General features: G+C 43.5%; 1 protein-coding gene across 1 annotated transcript in view; it reads left to right on the top strand.

Annotated features, from left to right (window-relative positions):
* Positions 1-22872, top strand: part of PAK5 (p21 (RAC1) activated kinase 5) — a 112920-nt gene that overhangs the window by 67269 nt on the left and 22779 nt on the right. Inside the window, exons 2-3 of the mRNA XM_068987592.1 lie at positions 3176-3961; positions 22042-22533. Of these exons, the coding sequence (XP_068843693.1) occupies positions 3176-3961; positions 22042-22533 (1278 nt within the window). The remainder of the gene's footprint in view (positions 1-3175; positions 3962-22041; positions 22534-22872) is intronic.

Here is a 22872-nt window from a genome sequence, read left to right as displayed (position 1 = left end):
GACAATAAAGCAAATACTGCAGTAAGTCAAGACCTACGCATTTGTTGATTTCCCAGTGCATATAAAAATGATGTTTACGCTATACTGTAGCCTATTGAGTGTACAATAGCATTATATCTAAAAACAATTATGTCTAAAAGTATTTTAATTTTAAAATACTTTATGGCTGAAAAATGCTAATGATCATCTGAGCTATCAGTGAATTATAATCTTCTCTGCTGGTGGAGAGTTTGAAATATTTCGAGAATTACCAGAATGTAACACAAAGGCAAGAAGTGAGAAAATGCTGTTGGAAAAATGGTGCCAGTAGACTTGCTTGAGGCAGGGTTGCCATAAACCTTCAATTTGTTTAAAAAAAAAAAAAGAAGGAAATCAATCTGCAAAGCACAATAAAAATGAAGTATGCCTGTATCGAATTATAACCCAAAGTATTATTCAGTTGCTAAGTTGTGTCCAGCTCTTTGAGACCCCACGGACTGCATCATGCCAGGCTTCTCTGTCCTTCACTGTCTCAGAGTTTGCTCAAATTCATGTCCATTGAGTCAGTGATGCTATTTAATGATCTCATCCTCTGCTGCCCCCTTCTCCTTTTGCCTTCAGTCTTTCCCAGCATCAGGGTATTATTCAATGAGTTGGCTCTTCGCATCAGGTGGCCAAAGTATTGGAGCTTCATCTTCAACAACAGCCTTTCCAATGAGTATTCAAGGTTGACTTACTTTAGGATGGACTGGTTGGATCTCCTTGCAGTCCAAGGGACTCTTAAAGAGTCTTCTGCAGCTCCACAGTTCAAAAGCATCAATTCTTTGGTGCTCAGCCTTTCTTATGGCCCAATTCTCACATCTGGTATAGGACTACTAAAAAAACCATAGCTCTGACTATCTACAGACCATTGTTGGCAAAGTGATGCCTCTGCTTTTTAATACACTGTCTAGGTTTGCCATAGCTTTCCTTCCAAGGAGCAAGCATCTTTTAATTTCATGGCTGCAGTCACTGTCCACCGTGATTCTGGAGCCAAAGAAAATAAACTCTGTCACTGTTCCCACTTTTTCCCCATGTATTTACCATGAAGTGATGGAACCAGATGCTATATCTTAGTTTTTTAAATGTTGAGTTTGAAGCCAGCTTTTACACTCTCCTCTTTCACCCTCATCAAAAAACTCTTTACTTCCTCTTCACTTTCTATCAAAGTCATGATTCTATCCCTACTGATTCACATAAATGATATAAAATGAAAAATAAATAAATAGGGAAAGTGGGCAATTGTCCTATGCAAAAGAATTCCAAGTACTTTATGTAGATACACCCCACCAGGAAGGTAGATCTTGACTGGACACCGCTTGAGTATGGGCTGCACTTAGTGACTTGCTTCCAAAGAGTGCAGTGAGAGGGGAGAAGGAAGGAAGCAAAACTTTATAGTGTGAAAACTTGGCAACTATTACCATGGCCAGGTGATCAAGGTCAATATCATCAGCGATAGCCCTGCTGATGGTGTGTATCCTGGATATGAGGTAATGAAATTGGTATATTATTCTGTGATCTTCCTTCCGTAAACCAATAACCTCAGTTTAAACATGAGAAAAATACCAGATACACCCAGCTGAGGGACGTTCTGCACAATAACTGACAAGTACTCGTTAAAATTGTCAAGGTCATCAAGGAAAGTCTGAGAATTATCTCATGTCTAAGGAGACATGACAAATAAAGTTAGTGAGGTAGACTGGATAGGACTCTGAAACACTAAGAAAAAAATCTAATGAAATCTACATAAACTGTGGTAAACAGTTTACGTTAATAGTATTGCAAGATGTTAACAACGGCACTAGCAACTTCCCTGAAGTTTCAGTGGAGAATGGATACATCTGTACGCATGGCTGGGTCACTTTGCTATGCACCTGAAACCATCACAACATTGTTAATCAACTATACTCCAATATAAAATAGAAAGTTTAAATTAAAAAATGTGATTAATAAAAAACTTTGGGACTAATGAGACATATATGAGACCTCTTTGTGCAGCTTCTCTGTTAATCTGAAAGTATTCCAGACTTAAACATTTATTTAAAAGAAAGGGTGAAGACCAAGGCTTAAGTCCAGGACTGACTGAGGTGGAAAAAAAAAAACAACTTGTCTTTCACTGTGGTAGTTGGAGAAGCACTGATCTATAAACACAGGTCTAGGAGGACTTCGACTTTTTCTTCCAGTTTGAAATCTCTTGTACTAACTGAGATGGCTTTGAACTCCTTGCTACTTCCACCACGGTCTTTTTCTCTCGCATTCCTGGAAGTCTGAAGTCACACTTTGTCCTTTTAGCCACCCTTGTCATATTTTACTGAAAACCTTGTCATTATCAAGGTGCAGCTGAGTAGCTTTGTAAGTAGTTTCTGGTTTCTTTCCACTCCTGCTATTCATCCTGGTGTTATTTAGGTTCATTAAAGGGAACATTCGGGCTTGGCAGTTTGTCACTAAGGTTCAGGTACAACCACATCATTACCAAGCCATGCAAAGTTTGGCAATGATGATACTGATGATACACCTACAGTCAAGAAACCATTACAGTTATATCACGTTTGATCACAAATTAAATCATACAAGTAATCTTCATGCAATTCCCTATTTACAGCTTAGAAAGTTTCCTATTCTATGAAATCTGATCGCTTCAATTATTATGTGTCTTTCATAAAAAGGTTAAAAAAAACGTGCACCTCTTTCTAAGTATGTTACTGTTTAAGTAACAATTGTTTTAATTTTGGAAGTAATCTGGATAATGAATGTAAAAAGATAGTAAGTATAGTTTTATACGCAAAGAGTTATGACCTTAAAATTATAATCATCAGCTTATTGTTAGATAGCTAGAGTTTAGTGAAGAAGCAATGAACTGGCACATAAAAGAGTGATACCCTATAGCCTTCTAAATGGCTTTTTGATATTTGATATCTCTATTGAGACAGGTAAGGAAGAATTTGCAGTTTGAGACTACTGTTTAATATTTGATTTATTTCACTAGTCAAGAAATCAAACAACCAACAGGCTTTTTTCTCTATCGTTTTTTAATGAAATGCCCCTGGGGCCTATTTCCCTCTGTGGTTTAAACTGGACGGAATCAGGATAGGATTCTTCCATCAGTTTGAAAGTGTGAAATGTTTTCTTTAAACAGTGTTCCCTTTATTATTCCCAGACAATCGTTAGAGGAAACAAACCCTGCAAGGAGACCTCCATCAACGGCCTGCTGGAGGATTTTGACAACATCTCCGTGACCCGCTCCAACTCCCTGAGGAAGGAAAGCCCACCCACCCCAGACCAGGGCGCCTCCAGCCGTGGTCCAGGCCATCGAGAAGAAAACGGCTTTCTCACCTTCTCGCAGTACTCCAGCGAATCTGACACCACTGCTGACTATGCATCTGAAAAGTACAGAGAAAAGAGTCTCTATGGAGATGATCTGGAGCCGTTTTATAAAGGCAGCCACTCTGCCAGGCAAAATGGGCACGTATTGAAGATGCAACACGGGGAGGCCTATTATCCTGAGATGCAGCCTTTGCAGTCCGACAGAGCCCGGTTTCCTGCAGATTATCACGCACACTTGGACTCACTGAGCAAACCCAGCGAGTACAGTGACCTCAAGTGGGGCTTCCAGAGAGCCTCGGGCAGCTCCCCTCTGGATTATCCATTCCAGTTCATGCCTTCTAGAACTGCAGGGACCAGTGGGTGCTCAAAGGAGAGCCTGGCGTACAGCGAAAGTGAATGGGGACCGAGCCTGGATGACTATGACAGGAGGCCCAAGTCATCGTACCTGTGTCAGACGAGCCCTCAGCCCGCCATGCGGCAGAGGTCCCGGTCAGGCTCTGGGCTCCAGGAGCCCATGATGCCCTTCGGAGAAAGTGCATTTAAAACCCACCCCCAAGGACACTCCTACAGCTCCTACACGTACCCGCGCCTGTCTGAGCCCACAGTGTGCGTTCCAAAGGTAACGTTCACTGCCTCCCTCCCTCCAGCATGCGGGACCTCCATAAGGTGCACTCCACCACCCTCTTATTTGGATTCTGGAGCGCTGATTAGTCTCTAAGTGAGAATCCGTATCAAAATTCTGCCTGGTTTCCATCCTCAAGCCCCTAGAGCAGAGAATTTAGGGCAAGACACATTTATTCATTAAAATCAAGTCCTCTGTGGAGTTCCTACAGGCTATCTGGGTTAAAAGGCAAAAGAAAATTTTTTTTCAAAAGATATTCTGCTATACTAGTGATAAATGTTCTGTGCTGGTACGGCACTGTGTCTTGTGTTACGGAGTATAGAGTTATAGACTGCCAGAGCGAGTAATACAGTAGCTCCTCCACTCTGGTAAAGGGTACCCAGAACAGCCAACAAGGGGAAAAAAGTCAGGATAATGTGGTAAGTTTTTAATAAAGTTAATCGTATTCAATTCAAGGGATTGTTGGTATTTTGAGAGTATGTTCTTTCTACTAGGTTAGTTCTGACATGTCGTGTGTGTGTGTGTGTGTGTGTGTGTGTGTGTGCAACTTTAGGATAGATGGAATCTGGTTGCTAGGCCTTCCTTGGTGTGCTTTTTATTTTGTTTTGTCTTATTGTAATTTCTCTTTTAATATTTTTTTCTTAATGTTAACTGTTGTAAATTTGCTTTAAAATGTAGCTGGGCCATGATATCCCAAAGTTTGGGAACCACTGTTGGAGGAGTTACTGGCTTTGCAAAATACCTTGGAATGTGTGCCAGCAGTTTATTTTCCCAGTTGACTTAGAAATGTTTTTGCTACCTCCCTGCTACAGCTAAGTGAAGATGGGCCATTTGGCTGTGAGCTCTAGATTACAGAGGTCTCAGACCAGTTGAGGGAGACTTGGCTTCTAGAAGCATGATCGTGGACGTTTGCAACCCAATACTGTCTCTTCAACAGCTTGGTGAGCCGCACAGCAAATCTTGGAGGGCAGGGCTGCCTGCATCGTCTGATTGATTATCAATGCCCAATATTTTCCCTTTGTTTATTATTTCTCATAAACATAATCCAAGATATTGAAGTCTTTTAGAGACATATTGAGAGTGACTTAAGCCATACTCTAGAAAAAGCAAAATAACTATCACTTTAGTTCCCAATATATAAAAATAAATCCTAAGGAAATAAAGACCTGAAATATATACTGCCAATTAAAATGTAAATATTGAGAGTGCCCTCCATCTCACTGTGTTATCTATTTGAACTCCCATGATGAAGGTATCGTGACTGCCTTTTCCTATGTTCTCCCCAGGGATATGGTTGGAAAGAGGTCTGTCTAACTGACAGACAAAAGCTCTAGGAAGCCATATGCATGCGTCATGATGCAGGAGATCATTTATGTAATTTCCTGTGCACATCACCCAACCCAAGGTTGCAGAGCATCACAGCTATAGAATGAACTAAGCAAATTAACACATTCTGTAGCTGAATCTAGTTACAGTCTCCAGTTTGTGAACATCAGTGCTTACTTTAGGAATAAATAATGTGATTTCTTTCAGCTTTACCAAGTTTATACCTGACAAAATTTTAAGATATTTGAAGTGTACAAGATGATGATCTGATCTACATATACCCTGTGAAGGGATTTCCCTTGCTGAGTTGACATTCATCACCTCACATATTTACCTTTTTGCTTATGTATGAGAAATTTAGGTTCTCCTCTTTTAGCAGATTTCAATTCTACAATATAGTACTGTCAACTACAATCACCACGTGATACAATCCATCCTCAGACCTTAGAGCTGAAAGTTTGTATCCTTTAACCAGCTTCCTTTTCTCCACTTCCTAGACCCTGGCAACTACTCTTCTGTTCTCTGTTTCCACGAGTTTGACTTCTTCCTTTACTTTCTAAAATTCACATATAAATGATAGCATTTGCAGTAGTTGCCGTTCTCTGTATGGCTTATTTCACTTAGCATAATGCCCTTCAGTTTCTTCCCTGTTATTACGGATGACAAGGTTCAAGATTTCCTTCTCTTGCAAGGCTGAAAAATATTCCTTTATATATACATTTCTCTGAGTCACATTTTCTTGATCCATTCATTTGTTGATGGACACATAGATTGTTTCCACATCTTGCCTATGCTAATAACGTGGCAATGCTCATGGGAGTACCGATATCTTTTCCGGATAATGATTTTGTTTCCTCTGGATATATACCTGGAAGCAGGATTGCTATATCGTGTAGTAGTTCTACTTTCCATTTCTTGTACACTTCCTCACTGTTTTCCATTGTGACTGTGCCAGTACACGTGCCCACCAACAGCACACAAGGGTTCTCCTTTCTCCACATCCTCATCAGTGGCACTAGTGGCAAAGAACTCTCCTGCCAGTGCAGGTGACATAAAGAGAGGCAGGTTCGATCCCTGGGTCAGGAAGATTCCCTGTAGAAAGAAATGGCAACCCACTCCAGTATTCTTGCCTGGAGAATCCCTTGGGCAGAGGAGCCTGGTGGGCTACAGTCCATAGGGTCACAAAGAGTTGGTCACGACTGAAACAACTTAGCACACACACCTCTTTAATAATAGCTATCCTAACAGGTTGAGGTAGTATCTCATTGTGCTCTTAATTTGCATTTCCCTGATGATTAGTGATGTTGAGCCCTTTTTTGTATACCTGTTGGTATCCAGGTCCTTTACCCATTTTAAAATTATGATATATGGTAATATGGTATTTTTGCTATTGAATTCCTTGCTATGAGTTTCCAGCATACTTGATATTGACTCTGTATCAAATATGTGATCTGAAAATATTTTCCCCTTTTCTGTAGGTTACTTTTTCATTTTGTTGGTGTTTTTTTTTTTTTTACTGTACAACTGAAGGTATCACATTTCCTCATTGCAAACTACATTACAAAGTTATAGTAATCAAAACAGGATGGTTTTTGCATAAAACACACTTAGATCAGTGGAACAGAATACACAATCCAAAAATAAACCTCACATACATGTAGTCAGTTATTGAAGAAAGAGCCAAGAATGTACAACGGGGAAAGGGTAGTCTCTTTAATAAATAGTGTTGGGAAAACTGGACAGCCGTGTGTAAAAGAGTGAAACTGGACTCCTACCTTAAACCAATGGAACAGAATAACAGAATGCAGAATACAAAGAAACTGGACCCCTATCTTAAACCAATGGAACTGAGAATTCCAGCTATCCATGGAATTCTCCAGGCCAGAATACTGGAGTGGTTAGCCTTTCCCTTCTCCAGGGAATCTTCCCAACCCAGGCATTGAACCAGGATCTCCTGTACTGCAGGCAGATTCTTTACCAACTGAGCTATCAGAGAAGCCCCTTTCTTTGCTCAGCAGGAGTTTTTTAGTCTAATTTAGTCCTACTTGTTTATTTTTGCTTTTGTTGCCTTTGCTTTTAGTGTCAAGTCTAAAAAAGTCATTGCAAAGAACAATGTCAAAGAGCTTTCTTCTAGAAACCTTATGGTTTCAAGCCTTTAATCCATCTGAGTTGAATTTGTGTGTGATTGATTTAAGATAGGGGTCAAATTTCATTCTTTGACACACGGCTGTCCAGTTTTCCCAGCACCATTTACTGAAGAGACTACCCTTTCCCCATTGTACATTCTTGGCTCCTTTTTCAATAATTGACTACATGTGTGGGGTTTATTTCTGGGTTGTGTATTCTGTTCCACTGATCTAAGTGTGTTTTATGCCAAAACCATCCTGTTTTGATTACTCTAACTTTGTAATATAGTTTGCAATGAGGAAATATGATACCTCCAGTTGTATGTATTCTCTTTCCTCAGAATTGTTTTGGCTATACATGGTTGAATATGATTTGTCTGTGCAGTATATTTGAATGCTTGTGTTGAGAGCTGTTTTAGGTCATGGTTGTTGAGGAAATTGTGTTCCAAGGCTTTAACCTTTCAGTCATGGAGCTGTATTTTGCCCATTAACATGTTTAGTCATCCAGCAGTCATTTTCAACATCTGAAAAGCCAAGATATTTCACTTAGAATGCTCAGCTTTTGAGTCTCAGGTTTCCCTTGTGAGAGATGAAACCATTTGTTGTCCCTGGGCCCACGTTTCCACGTAGCATTGGAAACAGAACTGTCTGGAGATAAAAGCTAGCCCAATTAGAAAAGATAAGCTCTGCCTAGCACACTTCACTCATTTTTCCCATTAGCCTAATCCCTTAGGGCATTTAAGATTTAATATAACCACCAACATCCCCTGCCTATTCACTTCACAGAAAGGGACACTGAGGTCCAGAAAGGCAGATGGCACACTTAAGGTTTCATTTGCTCGTGACAAAACAAGAACAAGAATCCAGGCCTGGAGTTTCTCCCAATTCAACATTCTTCCCATTATATTGGTATATGTAATTTTAGGAGTTCAGCTGCATTTGCCAGTAAAACCCACGAGAGGTCCTGGTGGCCACCAGAACTTTAGGTTCACTGGAGGAATAGAGAGGAGATGGAGTGAAGGATCAAGGCAGGGAGGGAGGAGGCAGCAGGGAGGGGATAAATGCCCCATCCTTACCGTGCCCTCTTCTTGCAGACTCCCAAACGTAAGGCAGAGCAGAGCTGCCCTGACATCTGGTTTTCTCAAACCCAGAAACAATGTAGAAACTATTATGGCTCAGGAAAAAACCACATAACACTCCTACCAAGTCATTTTCATCCCCTATAATCAGAACTCCAAGCTGTTGTTCCATGTTTCATAGGGGACCCATGAGAAATTCATGAGCAGGTCTTGAGGGAGGGTAGGAGGTGAGGGGCCTGTTAGCAATTAAAATGTTTACTTAAAAATATAACATCATTCTAAAAATAGTTAGGTGTTTGTGTCCTTAGAACTAAACTCTTGAAAATCTACCAAACACTTTTGGATTTTCTGCTGAGAGAAGAAATGATGATCACAACTCAGATAATTTGACTTTGCCTCATGGAAAATTCTAGAAACCGGTGGGTAATGTTCACAATAATGAGAGAAAGTGTGAAACTTGGTTTCCAGATAGAGCAAAAATGAGGAGGGGGTGTGTGTGTGTGTGTATGAGAGAGAGAGAGAGAGAGAGAGAGAGAGAGAGAGAGAGAGAGAGAGATCAGTTTTACATTTTGGCTTAAATTGAAAAAAATAAAATTACACATAACTTATAGTAAAAAAAAAAAATCCTGCAATGTTATCTACCTACCTAATTTTCCCATTAGAGTGACAAGAATTAAGGTTGTTATGAATATGTAGATACTGGCATCTGTCTCTCTACTTCTAAATGGTTTTTCTGCTGGGGCTAAGCAGATGAATCCTTAAGAGGAAGATAAGGTCAAACCAAATCCATACAGGACTTACAGAACTACAAAAGTGTGGAAAGACACTGTTTTCCACCCTGCCCTGCAGACATGCCTGCATTAGAGGGAGGGAAGCTGGCTGGAGCTCCTGGCCACGCATGTGACTGTGCTTATTCCAACACTCTCCAGGGACCAGGCGGCTGCTGGCTCAGGTGTCTGGTGCTGGCCTGGGACATCCATCCCTTGTTCTGGCTCCAGCTGCTGAGAAGCCCCTAGTATCATCCCTGATCTGCCAGTTGACTAGGCATTGGCTGGGTGTCAGATCCATGTGTTGCCTTGTTGAGCATCGTGTCCTGTAAATTCTTGCCCCCTTTGAACAGATGAGCCCACCAGGGCTTTGAGAGGCTCAGTAAACAGCCTGGTCAGCCTGCTCATAGGAGAGCTGGGACCCAGCTTTCTGGGCTCAGCCCCTCACTAGACACTGGCTACAGCCCCAGTGGCCCAGGAATAGCTTTTGTGGGTGCCAAGCCTTAACCTGGCTTCTTACAATCTCCTCCGACACCTGCAGCAGTGGAGGGTTGGGTTGTGTCACCCTGTTCTACTCTATAGCAGGATTTCTCAGCCTGGACACTGTCGACGTTTGGGGTCTGGTAACTATTTGTTGTGGGGGTGCCTCCTGCACTGTAGGATATTTAGCAGCATTCTTGTTGTCTGCTCACTACAGGCCAATAGCACCCCTCCCTCACTTACAACAACCAAAACATCTCTAGAAATAGCCCAGTGTCACATGGGAGCAGAAGCACCTCCAGCTGGGAACCCTCCCCCTCACTGTCGTTTCTCAAGTGCTTTCCGGTAGTCAGGGCTGTAGGTCAGGAAGATACACTCCCTGGCTTGAGTCTTGATGTCACCGCTTATAACTGAGCAAACTGCTAAACTGCACCTTTACTTCTTTATCTGTGAAATAGGCATAAAGACACCTTATGCTGCAGAGTGAGGTTAAATAAGTTAGTACTTACAGTAGCATAATTATTAATATGTATCCTCTACATACATCAGTCTGTGTGTACAGCTTCTATTAGATGGATGACTGCTGTGATGTGATGCTGGGGTTTACCGTGTGGCAGGTGCTATGCTAAGCCTTTTGCAAACATGACCTGATTTTGTCCTCATGACAACTCCTGAAGAATTCAAGATCATTTCCCTTTTTACAGTGAAGGACTGAGACTCAAAGGGACTTAATATTTCTAGACGTCCAAGGATGTGAGACAAACAGCTGAGGCCAAGATCCAAAGTTAGGTCCATTTGACTCCAAAGTCTATCGATTCCAGGATGTTTCTGTTTCTACAGGGAAAAAAAAAAAAAAAGATGAGGCACATAAGGCTTTGGAGAATGAATGTAAGCCCTCAGGGCCCAGATACTCACACCACGGGCAGCCCTCACCCTGCTGACAAGGAATGGGTGCTGCCTCACAGATGGATTTGGTGCACAGGAGCGCACTTGATTCTGTCTGTTCTTGGTAGGCTGGACTCCTTTGACAGGCTTCTTAGAGTCACCAGACTGTGATCTATAGGTAATGCGTTAAGAGTAGGGATCCCTGGAGTCTCTCAAATGCACTCCCTCAGCCTTGAGTAATGGTCTTATTTAAATTTGCAGAAGAGAGTTCAGATTGTCTCACCCATTACAGAAGACATTGAAGAATACAGGTTCTAGAGTCAGATCCCCAAGATTCGAGCACTGTCCAGCTGTGTGATCTCGTCTGAGCCTCAGTTCCTTCATCTGCGAATAGGGCATCTCAGTACCTGCTTCCAGCTTGGCCTGTGGCTGGAAAAAGGTTGATAAATGTAAAGGAGTTATCACTTGGCACATCCTCAGTATCAGACCTTATACTCAGGAATGTTTCTGGTTGGAAAACATGTCACCACATCTCTTGTCCCAGGCACAGGAGCATCCTATCGATATAAACTTTCACATATTTTCAAAATATGGCAACAAGTTCTATCTGACTCAGCCCTCACAGTCACTCTGTGCAGTCTCATAATTACAACTGTCCTCACTTTAGAGATCTGGGTCACAGAAGGCCAGAGTAGTTGTGTGACTTCCTCAAGGTCATGCAAAGCTCTAGGTCATGACTGAGCTGGCCTAAGGACCCCAATCCTGCCACCCCAATTCTTTCTCTGGTATCCAAAATGGAAATGAAATTCTCAGGCCTCCTATGAAAGCCAGATGCTAAGAGAGAACAGAAAATTTAGCAGCATGAAAGCAAGAACCATCACCACTGTAGATGGATAGCTGTGATGACTCCTTGCCAACCAACCCTTCCACGTTGCCCACTTCATCTCCACTGCACAGAGCAGCAAAGTGAGCCATGCTGGGCCCACGTCATTCCAGACAGACAGTGAAGTCAGGAGTTCTGAGTGAAGATAGAGGACGCAAGGAAAACAGAGGCATGGTTCCCCAGACCCTCCTTCTGGAGTCACCAGTGCAATGACTTTTCATTGCTCAGCTATCACTTTGCTTTCCCTGGAAGGAAAGAACAGTTGAACCGGTGTGCTCAGCCTTACGGAATCAAGTTTAGTGACTCACCGTTCTCTGTGGTACTGGCATACCCAGATTCAACCAAGGCTCCAGGAACAAAACAGCAGCTCCTGATCTCCTAAGGGTCCCAGCGGAACACTTTTCAGAAACACTTTAGGGGCCTTATGGGTAATGAAATGACTAGGCTGGTGAAATCTGATAGGCTGCACCAACAATCTGAGAAGGGGAAGGGCTGGGAGGGAGAGAGAGAAAGAAAGAAGTGCTTAATCGCCTAATAGAATAACGGAGAGTGCTGCCTGTAGACCTTTTTCCTTTACATATGGTCTCCTGTAGGCTGTTCATTAAGGCTCATAAAACACACAAAGAGGTGACTCAGAGCAATCGCTCTGACATCTGTCCCTTCTGATGGAGACTTGAGGCGTCTTTTGCATATGAATGAACTCATCTCCCCGTGAATGTTATTATGGTTCAAAGTAAATTGTATTTGGTCATTATAAGTGGGTTTTCCCATTACCAAATTAAAAGTGAAATGAATCTAACCTGGCCTTGTCTGCCCCAGCGCTCTCGGAGGCCCTGACATTGTTGAACCATGTTCTTCAGCAGTGAACTAATCCCCAGAGGTCCACCCCCACCCCCACCCCACAACATGCCTGCAGCTGGCGACAGAGGACAGGGCGGGGTAATCTGCTCTTGAATACAGGATGCATCTGCAGAGTCTGGAGCAGCAACTGTGGGGGGTTAATTGGATATACTGACTCCAAGGTGGGAGGACAGCCTGCTGATCAGAGATTGCTTCACTTCTTCATGTAACTCAAGGTTTGCCTCTTTGTACAGGTCATGAGCCATTTGTCAGACTCTCAGTGTGTATTTACCATCCATTTTGTGGATGCATGGGAAAGGCAAGCAGGGAAATGCATGACTCTTCAAACTTCATGGCATAATGTGTAAGTTCCTACACACCTAGACGGGTATCCAGCATCACAGATGGGAGATTTTCCTGCAAAAAAGTTAAATATGGTGAATAGCTTTCTGCTACATGCAGTTTGGAAACCCAGAAAGTGTCTGACAGTCCAGAACTTCACATACTTCCCAAGTTCCCTGAACAAGGATCTTAAGGAGATACCTTGATCCCTGAGGTCCTAGGGGGTCCAGCTCATGACCCCTGCTCCCTGCTGTGATGTGTGTGCCTCTTTCACCAAAATTGAATGCCAGCTCAAAGTGTGTGCTGTATCTATGTGTCATCCGGCCAGTGTCACAGACTCTGAAACAGGGCCACTCCATTTTGTAAATGAACGTAAGTAATTCGGAGGAAACTGACCATGGCTCAGCACGTGTCAAGGTTTTGCCTCAAGCTGGGGGAACAGTAGCTACTGTTTATTAAAATGCCATTGGAGGTGGAAAAACTCCCCACCATCCTGTAATAATAGCACTGGTGTCAGCAGCCACCTTGGTGGGAGAAGCAGAGGCTGGAAAGTCAAGGGCGGAGACACAGAAGCCCATCAGCCTCCTTAGCAGCACCTCTGCCCCACAGCAGGAAGGCCTGGGGTTGCAGAGCATAACCAAGGGATGCAGGTCACGGGGTTTAGTGAATCCCCTTCCCCTGCTTATCCATCTCTGAAATGTCCCTGCAGAGAAAACCAGCTCCAGATTCTCTCCCAGGTCCTTACGAGCAAATGTTTTCCTTTTCCCAAGCCAAGCCTGGCCCTGTTACATTTCCCTTTGAGTCAAGTAAGGACAGGGTAAGATGTCCTTTTCTTACGTAGAGCCCTATGGTTCACTCTTATCCTGTATTTGATTTATAGAGAACAAGCAGCGCGCAGTCTGGCTTTTTTCATTCTGGGCACGAGCAGTCTCTTTGCTTTGTTGTACTCTGAAAAGGTGTATTAAAGCATCACACTCAGGCACTGGAAACAGCTGCCTCTGCATTCTCTGTAACTGCAGGGCATGGAGAGAGAGACTCTATCCTTCATGGAAGCTTCTGCAGTCCCCATTATGTGGGTGCAGATTTATACCACGCACACACGCACGCACACACACACACACACACCACACACACACCCATCCAGCACAATCCAGCCGCAGCCTGCCTGTCACCAGCATGGAAGGCCATGATGACAAATAGATGCTGCCGCAGGAGTTTTTTCCTTCTTTTCTTTCTCTCTCCCTCCTCCCACTGAGCCTTTTTTTCCCCAGCCTTGGCATAAAATGGCCAAATGATGTTCCACTGCAGAATTCAATTTCACAGTTCAGTTAGGTCCTTGATTACGCTGCCAAATTCAGATTAATGTGCATTTAACTAACATGGATCACAGGAATTCTGGCTGACAGCCAGCTGTAATCAGAGCAATTGATAGCTGTGTGGAGTTTTATGTCCTGTCCACCCCAGGACACCACTGGTGAAATTGATTGATTAAATGAATTCATTGCTATAATTATTTATAATTTTGATACATCACAAGCCTGTGTCTGACCCTGTCTTTGAAGATGTTGTGCTTATTGTGCAAGGGCAGTCTGGCTGAATTGTTAACTGAGAATTATTTATTCCCTTATAATACTGCTTTTTTGTGTGTGGCCTTACTTAATTCTTGACAGGGTTTGAATAAAGCCATGAAAAAGCAAGATTTAATTTATATGGAATTAAAAAATGAATGTTATTAGCCATTTCAAAAAGGAAGGAAACTGAGACATTTTCTGTTGTTTTGAGTATTTTTAAAGATTCCTGTAGAGAGAGTTCCTTTTCAGAATGTATCTGATTTTTAGTGACAGTTAGTCATCCTGTGACCTCAGCTAAGCAATTTGGCAGTCTGGTGACATCAGCCTAGGTGATAATTTACAAACTGATCTGGTCTTCTCTATTATTGCTGCACCTTGCCGTATGGAAACCCACATTCAGTGTATGTAGAACACGGTCTTATTTGTATGAAGCTACTTTTCCACAAAATCGCAGGACTTTTTTCTTGGTGGCTCTTCACTGCTTTCTCTCCTGCCTTCTGCCTTCCCACCCCTGTGCCCTTGAAATAAGGTCTTTCTGCAATAAGGTCTTAGAGCATACACTAGATGCATAGATCTTTTGGAAATGGTTTGAGACATGGGTGGTGAGAGGCACATTGGATTCTCTTTTTAAATATCTATACCTTTCCCTAGTCTAATTTTACTCCACTGTGGTTTTACTAAATGATAAAATCTTACCTCCATCTCAAGATACTGTAGGCCCGCCCACATGGACTGCAAATGTACTTCTTTTTTCCCTAGAATATATTTGTAAGTCAGGCTGTAGAAAAGGTTGCCAGTTCAAGCTATACTCCTTTAAAAGTCTTTCTTATAGGCACAAGTGTGTATGTATGTATGTACAAAATAGTATATATGGACAAATTCATCGTTTTTGTTTCACCCATTTATGATTTTAAGGTATCACGGGAAAGATTATTTAGAGTAGGAAAATTAAATAGTTATAACAGTTTAAGAGCCATGTAAAAAGGCCAGGAGACCTTGTTATAGAAGAGAGCTTAGACAAACACCTAGAAGAAAGTTTGAGCCTAGTAGATGAACACAAAATTCTGCTGTGGCCACAGACAAATGAAAGTGATGCATTCATTTTCCTGTAACGATCAACTCATTTTGCTATAACGATTCATTATCCCTTTTTAATATATTTTGAGCTGATTTGTATAAGCCAAGACTATTAAAACACACAGTTAATTTTTCTTCCATCCCCCTCCCTCAGGCGTTATCACCCATCATTTTCTGGCCGCGTTCTTGCATCCTGCCCCAGGCTGCTTAGACATCTGGGCCCCTAGTGAAACACCCAACCAGGCTTTAGCACTGTAGCTGTCTCTCTATACTGTGTTTGCCTCAGTCCTGACCCCGGCTATCTTCTTACCGTTGAAGGATACCTTGAGAAGCTATCACAAATTCTGAAGTGATACTGTCTAGATTTGAATCCCAGCTCAATTTCTTAGGAGCTATGAGACTTTTCCATGACCTACTTAAACCCATGGTGTCTCAGTTTCCTTATCTGTAAAATGGAAGAGTTTCAGGACTTTATCTCATTGTGTTACGTGGGATTTAAACGCAGGCACATATATGAAATGATTAAAATGGTCCCTGGCACATAGAAAGCACTCAGCAAATGTCAGGTATCATTATTAACATCAGTGTGAGCCTACAGGACAGGCTTCTAACAAAGCAGTTGGTCAAAGGAAGGAACCCGACTTTGGCTCCCAGTAAAACATTCAACATTTATCAAAAAGAGAATGTTAAGCCTTGATTTGTAGAGGTGACAACAAATATAAAAATTGCCAGGGCAGGCAGTAAACCAGGCTGTGGTGCTGGTGTGCCCATCAGCTGGGACGTGGACACTGTCCCCCTTGGGGTGACCTGACCTGAACCAAAGAAACAGATGGTAGATTGCAGTTTGGGGCACTTGACCTTGGATTGCTTGGGGAGAGTTTCGCCTCCCAGAGCTTCAGTTTTATCAACCATACAGTGGGATTGTCTACCTTCTGCTTGTCTGTTACAGTGAAAAATCATGGGGCTAGCCACAGTGTTTGAGCCAGTGACAGTCACCCTCATGGAAACCTTGGGTCATGAAGATTACCTGGGACCATGGTTCAGCAACACAGTCAATAGAACAGGTTGCTTATGAATTTCTCCTTTACATAGCCAGCCGTTTGTCCACCATCATCTCTTTGAGTGGATGGAGCATGGAGAGAGGAACACGCATTCTCTCCCACTAGCCAAATGTCCATTGTCCTTTGACCCATATCCCTTGAGTCTGGTACCAAAACCTGACTCTTACGATGGCATTTGTGCCTCATCCATTGCTTTTTTAAGAGTCTGCACCTCCTCCTAGCAGCCATTGAAAGACAATGGCACTCTTTTATCTCTAAGACTTAATTTCAAAGACCGTTAGCTCACATTGAACTCTGCAGTCTGTCTAACTGGAAATCCTCCCATATATGAAGACAAGCATCCTTTTCTTTTCTTTTTTGGTATTTATTTTTTTTAATTTATTTTTTATTCTATATTGGAGAATAGTTGATTTGCAAGACAAAAGGAGGTGAGAATATACAATGGAGAAAAGATAGTCTCATTCATAAGTGGTGCTGGGAAAACTGGATAGCTACATGGTAAAGAATGAAATTAGAACATTCTCTAACACCATACACAAAACTAAACGTAAGATCAGATTGAAATGGTGTTTTCTTGATGTCACATGACAGTCATAGACAGTATCAGACAAGCAGAGTCTGATAAAGAAGAGCAGTGGAGGGATGTGATTCCTACCAGAGACACCTTTTACTTCTAACATTTCTTCAGAGAGCAGATACCTGCTTGCAGAGAAGGAATTCTGTTTCAAAGTACAGGAGGAAATACTATCATAAAGACAGCAGGAGATAATGGAATGTGATGGCTCCCAGGACACACTTTCAAGAGTAAAAGTCATAGACCCCGCTTCCCCTCACATGATGGCCTTGTAACTAGCCTGGGCTTTGCTAATCTGAGCTTAATTTGCAGGAAGAACTTAATTATTTAATTTACACCAACATTTGTCATCCCCTAACCCTAGCACATACACAGACCAGTTTTGTGTATGGCACAAATCCAGGGCCTTAGACAAAAACCAACTTGATCTCAAATACAGCATTTCAATGATGCTCACTATATTATAATGAGCCACTTTGTTTTAGAAGATGCGTGTAATAGGAGTATATATACAAGTACATTGTAAGTATTCAATAAATGCTCACTAGTTTTATTACCATTGTAGTTACTATTTATTATTTTCCTTTACATTCCTTCTATTTTGCTAAGCACTTTATATAATAGCACTATCTAGAATGAATTACTAGGTTGTATGGAATAGTCTCTGTTCAAATTCTTTAATTTGTATTCAATTCTATAGCATGTGCAGTCACTAAAGGAGGTAGGTATTATTATTATTATTAGGCAGGTCCATTATTATTCTGTAGGTATTATTATTATTACTCCCATTTTAAAGCTGAAAAAACTGAAGCACAGGAGTTTAAATAACTTGCCCAATGTCACACAACTTGTAAATGGCAAATAAAGGCTTTGAGTCCAGAGTCTTTTCTTAAACAGTAGGCTGCTCTAGGGGGCTCTTAGGCTTACCTTAAGCCTCATTAAAACTCTCAGAGAAAGGTATGATGACCCTGATTTTACTAAGTGATTTGACTCAAGTCACCAGAATCAAAATTCAGCTTTCAATACATCCTTAAATACATTCTCTCCACTCTGCAACCAGGCCAGGGCTCAGACTGAGAAACACCCCAGCTCTGCTGGCGCAAGGCTCGAGAGTGCAGCAAGGCAGGAGGCCCACAGTGTGATCTGGAGCCAGAGGGTGGTGCGTAGACCAGGACCATGACGGCACCTGTCAGGGGCCCACTGTGTGCAGACCTTGTTCCCTGACTTGGGGAGGCGGCCCTGGTCACGCGGCGTGAGGGCCAGTGCCTCTGACCGTGCCTGGCTCCGATGACCACCATGTGGCCAGGTGCAGCGGGCACCCTGCTGCACCCTGCTTCACTTCTCCATGGCCTGTGACAGTCCCTCACTCCTTCCTTCCTGAAACACTGTCCTTCTGGGCCTCAGAACACCCTAGGCCCTCGTGCCTTTCCTGCCAAATTGGCTTCTTCTCCTCAGCTCCTATGCAGCTTCCCCCTTCTCTTTATAGACTCCACACACTGGAGTCCTTGAACTTTCTCTTACACATTCAATGCCGTGGCTTTTAATGCAAGCTAAATGTTGACAACTCTCAGATTCATGTCGTCAGCCTCAGCTCTTCGCTGGACTGGAGGCATGCCTGTCACCTAAGAGACATCTCTGAGTGGATGATTAATAGCTGTCTCACACTTAATATGGCCATGATGGAACTCTGGGTTTTCCCCCATGTGTACCTATTCATGTGTAATAAAGAGTCCCGGGCTACTGCCATCTGAAGGCTTGACTGGGGCCAGTGGATCACCTCCAAGATGACACACTTGGCTGTTAGTGGGAGGCTTCTGTTTCTAGCTGGCTCTTGGCAGGAAGACCTCTCCATAGATTTTTGAGTGCCCCACAACATGGCAACCAGAGAAAGCCAGAGCAATAGGAGAGAATGGAGGGAAGCCACGATGTCCATACTGACCGCAGAGGGCACTTGCTATCACTTCCACCATATTCTTTTCCCCACACAAATCCACCTGATACCGCGGAGAAGATTGCACATTTCTGTCGAGAAGCAGGGATCCCTGGGAGCCATCTTGGAGGCTGATTCACTGCCCACATTCCTGCTTCTGCACTTGCGCTCCTCATATTACTGAGTGGCCTGTTCCTCAAGCCAAAATCCTGGGAATTCCCTCTGATTCTTCTGCTTCATATTCTAATCCCATCCGTCAGAAAATCCTGCCAGCTCTGCCTTTAGACTTGACCCCGATCCCACCGTTCCTCACGCCATGTAGAGAACCCACTCTGATCTCTGCCCACACTAGCTGCAGTAAGCTCACTGGCATCCCTGCCACCAGAGCTGCTCCTTCAGCACCGAGAGTCAGGACCCCACCACGCCTCTCTGCACAGCAACCTCCGGCGTCCTTGCCGTGGGTCCGCACGAGCTGCCTGAGCGCTGCTTCTCCGTCCGTCTTCCCCAGGCGCCTGCCCTCAGCTCCATGCTGTGCAAGCTTCTATGTGTTCAGAGCTCTGTGCATGCTGAGCCCCTGCCTGGACTGCCCCCCTCCCCACAGGCCAGGGCTCGCTCCCTCACCTCAGCCAGGCTTCTACTCGTGCGGCACCTCTCAGAAAGCCTTCCTTGGCCCACCCATCCAAAACAGCATCGTGTTACTCTCAACCCCCTTCCTCTGTCTTATTTTTCATATCCCCCATTGCTACTAGACCATATACTGCATAGTTATTGATTTTCTTGTCTATCATCCATCTTTTTCTCTAGTAAACTCCAGGAAGACAGAAATACCATCCATTACGATTATTGCTGGACCTTCCCACGGCACCTGAGATGGTGCCTAACAGATAATAGTTGCTCAAATATTAATTTGCATGCTAAATGAATGGGGCTTCCCTGGTGGCTCAGACAGTAAAGAATCCACCTGCAATGTGAGAGACCTGGGTTTGATCCCTAGGTTGGGAAAATCCCCAGGAGGAGGGTATGGGCACCCACCCCAGTATTCTTGCCTGGAGAATCCCACGGACAGAGGAGCTTGACAAGCTACAGTCATTGGGGTCACAAAGAGTTGGACATGACTAAGCAATTAAGCACAGCAGTAAATGAATGAATGAATGGACCACACAGGACCAGTGAATTCAACAGTGAATAGAACATTGCAGCCCTGTAGAATATTCTACAATGGTGGAAATGTTTTCTTACCTGTGCTGTTCGATATGTCGACTCATTAAATACCTAACATATGACTAACGTGAATGAGGAATGGAATTTTTAACTTTGGTTTCTATTGATTTTAATTAGATAGACACATGTAGCCAGTAACCATCATTTAGAGCAAATCTAGATCCTTGTGGTAGATGAGGGTCAGCATGAAACTGTCATTCCGTGTACATCCCAGTAGAGTAGTAGAGATTTCCTGGGATGCTATGTTAAGAAGGAGGCTGAGGTCCCATCAACAAATCTTTTTCAAGCACCTTCTGCTTACCCAACACTCTGTTGTTATCAGGATCTTGCACAAAGGAGTGCATTGATCTACTAACACTTCCTGCTTTGGGCAAGGAGGTGAGGGTAGTATGCTGTGCATAGTCACCATCCTTGACCTCAGTCATTCCAGGGGTAGCTAGAGCTCCTTCTTGGTCTTTTCCAGAGTGCGATTGCTGAAATCTGCCTCTACTGTCTTAGAAACCCCTCACTGGCTTCCCCCACCCCTCTCCTATCTGTCCTCCCCATCCGCTCTGCTGAGTCTCTCAATCCACTCTTCACAATCAGAGAAGAATGTTCTTGGCTATAATCCTTTTGAGGGCTGAGTAGATTTCTCTTTTACACACACACACAGCCCTAAAAATATGTTTTCTCTCATTACATTTGTACTGTTAGTGCCTCAGACATATCCCTTCACCGCTGACTGTTTCTATCTGCAAGCACTGCTTTCCTTTGTCTAAAACAGTAGTCCTTAATCAAGGGTGATTTTGTCCATATCCTGGGAACATTTGACAACATCTTATGAAAATTTTTGGCCATAAATGGGAGGAGAACCTGCTACAGCATCTAGTGGGTAGAATCCAGGGATGCTGCTAAATATCCTTGAACGTGTAGGACAGCTATCCACATCAAAGAATTATCTGACCCAGAACATCATGGATACCAAGGCTAAAAAATCCTGGTCTTAGACCTTCCTCTAACTGTCAGAGCCTGCTCAGTCCAGGACACAGAAGGCCAAGGAATTCATATCCCAAGGAGCTGATGGTAAGCAGATTTGGTACCTGAATACCTTAACTCTCTGCTCTGAGATGGGACAGTTTTGAAGTGTGTGTCCTAATAGTCTCCCAGGGTTTAGACTTGCCTGGTGGGATTAAGTTCCAGTTCCATCAGTGGTATCTTGCTGTGTATGTTAGAGTTCACCAGAGAAACATAACCAGCAGGGTATGCATGTGTGTGCATGCATGCATACAGAAAGAGGAAGAGACTAAGAAACTGACGCATGCAATTGTGGGGGCTAGAAATTCCAGCAAGAACTGATAGAGACTTGAGCCCAAGGGCAGTGTAAGTGCAAAAATCTTCCTCTTTGTGTAAACTCAATCTTTTCTCTTCAAACCTTCAACTGATTTGATATGGCCCACCCACATTTTGTAGGGTAATCTGTTCTACTCGAAGTCTACTGAGTTAAGTGTTAATCACATCTGAAAATTGCCTCCACAGTGATATCTAGACTGGTGTTTGAGCAAATAATGGGGCTCCATGTATAGCCAAGTTGACACCTAAAACTAACCATCATACTTTATGATTCACACTTTATTGACTTTTCCCCCATTCCTGTCTCATTTCATAAGTCCAGGGATCACCTCCTATTACTTGCATTCTAATCCAGGTCTCAGAGTCTGTTTCTGGGGATTTTAATAGGGAAGGAGAAAGAAAGAGGCTGAATTGGGAAGTTGGAGGGCAGATAAAGGGTGGGAGCAGACATCCCAGGACTTCATGAGGTAAGACTTTCCCTCAGGCAGGTTGTGAAAAGTGGTGCTCATCATTTGGACCAGCTGTGTGATGGCTGTGATGTTCAGATACAGCATGTGAATTTCTCCATCTATGTCTGTCTTTCCAGGTGGATTATGATCGAGCACAGATGGTCCTCAGCCCTCCACTGTCAGGGTCCGACACCTACCCCAGGGGTCCCAGCAAACTACCTCAGAGTCAAAGCAAAGCAGGCTATTCCTCAAGCAGCCACCAGTACCCATCTGGGTACCACAAAGCCACCCTGTACCACCACCCCTCCCTGCAGACCAGTTCACAGTACATCTCCACAGCTTCTTACCTGAGCTCTCTCAGCATCTCATCTAGCACCTACCCTCCACCCAGCTGGGGCTCCTCCTCAGACCAGCAGCCCTCCAGGGTATCCCACGAACAGTTCCGGGCTGCCTTGCAGCTGGTGGTCAGCCCAGGAGACCCCAGGGAATACTTGGACAACTTTATCAAAATTGGGGAGGGGTCGACCGGCATTGTGTGCATCGCCACGGAGAAACACACAGGGAAACAAGTCGCAGTGAAGAAAATGGACCTCCGGAAGCAGCAGAGGCGAGAGCTGCTTTTCAACGAGGTAGATGGTGTGTTTGGGTCCATCCTTCTGTCCTCTGTAACATTTCTTTCCCATTTTAGAAATAGCCCTTGTACGTTTTATGACATTAGAGAATGCTAGAAATGTAATTACACAGCAGCATCCTTTTTTCTGTGCCCATACGGCTGCCTCTTTATGAAGTTCCTCCTGTGGGCCACCCTCTGTGCTAAGCATTGGGCAAGTGACAGAAAGATGTTATCTCCACTTTAGCAACAAGAAAACCTGGACTCAGTTTATGCGACTAGCCCCGGTCAGACAGCAGGTTCATACAGCTGCAACCGTGCCCTCAGCTGTGACTGTGAACCTTCTGTTGTGGGGCTT

Source organism: Capricornis sumatraensis, chromosome 15 (genome assembly GCF_032405125.1).
Source record: "Capricornis sumatraensis isolate serow.1 chromosome 15, serow.2, whole genome shotgun sequence".
NCBI classification, from domain to species: Eukaryota; Metazoa; Chordata; class Mammalia; order Artiodactyla; family Bovidae; genus Capricornis; species Capricornis sumatraensis.
The sequence above is the reverse complement of the archived record's forward strand: the minus strand, read 5'-3'. Positions and strand labels throughout refer to the sequence as shown.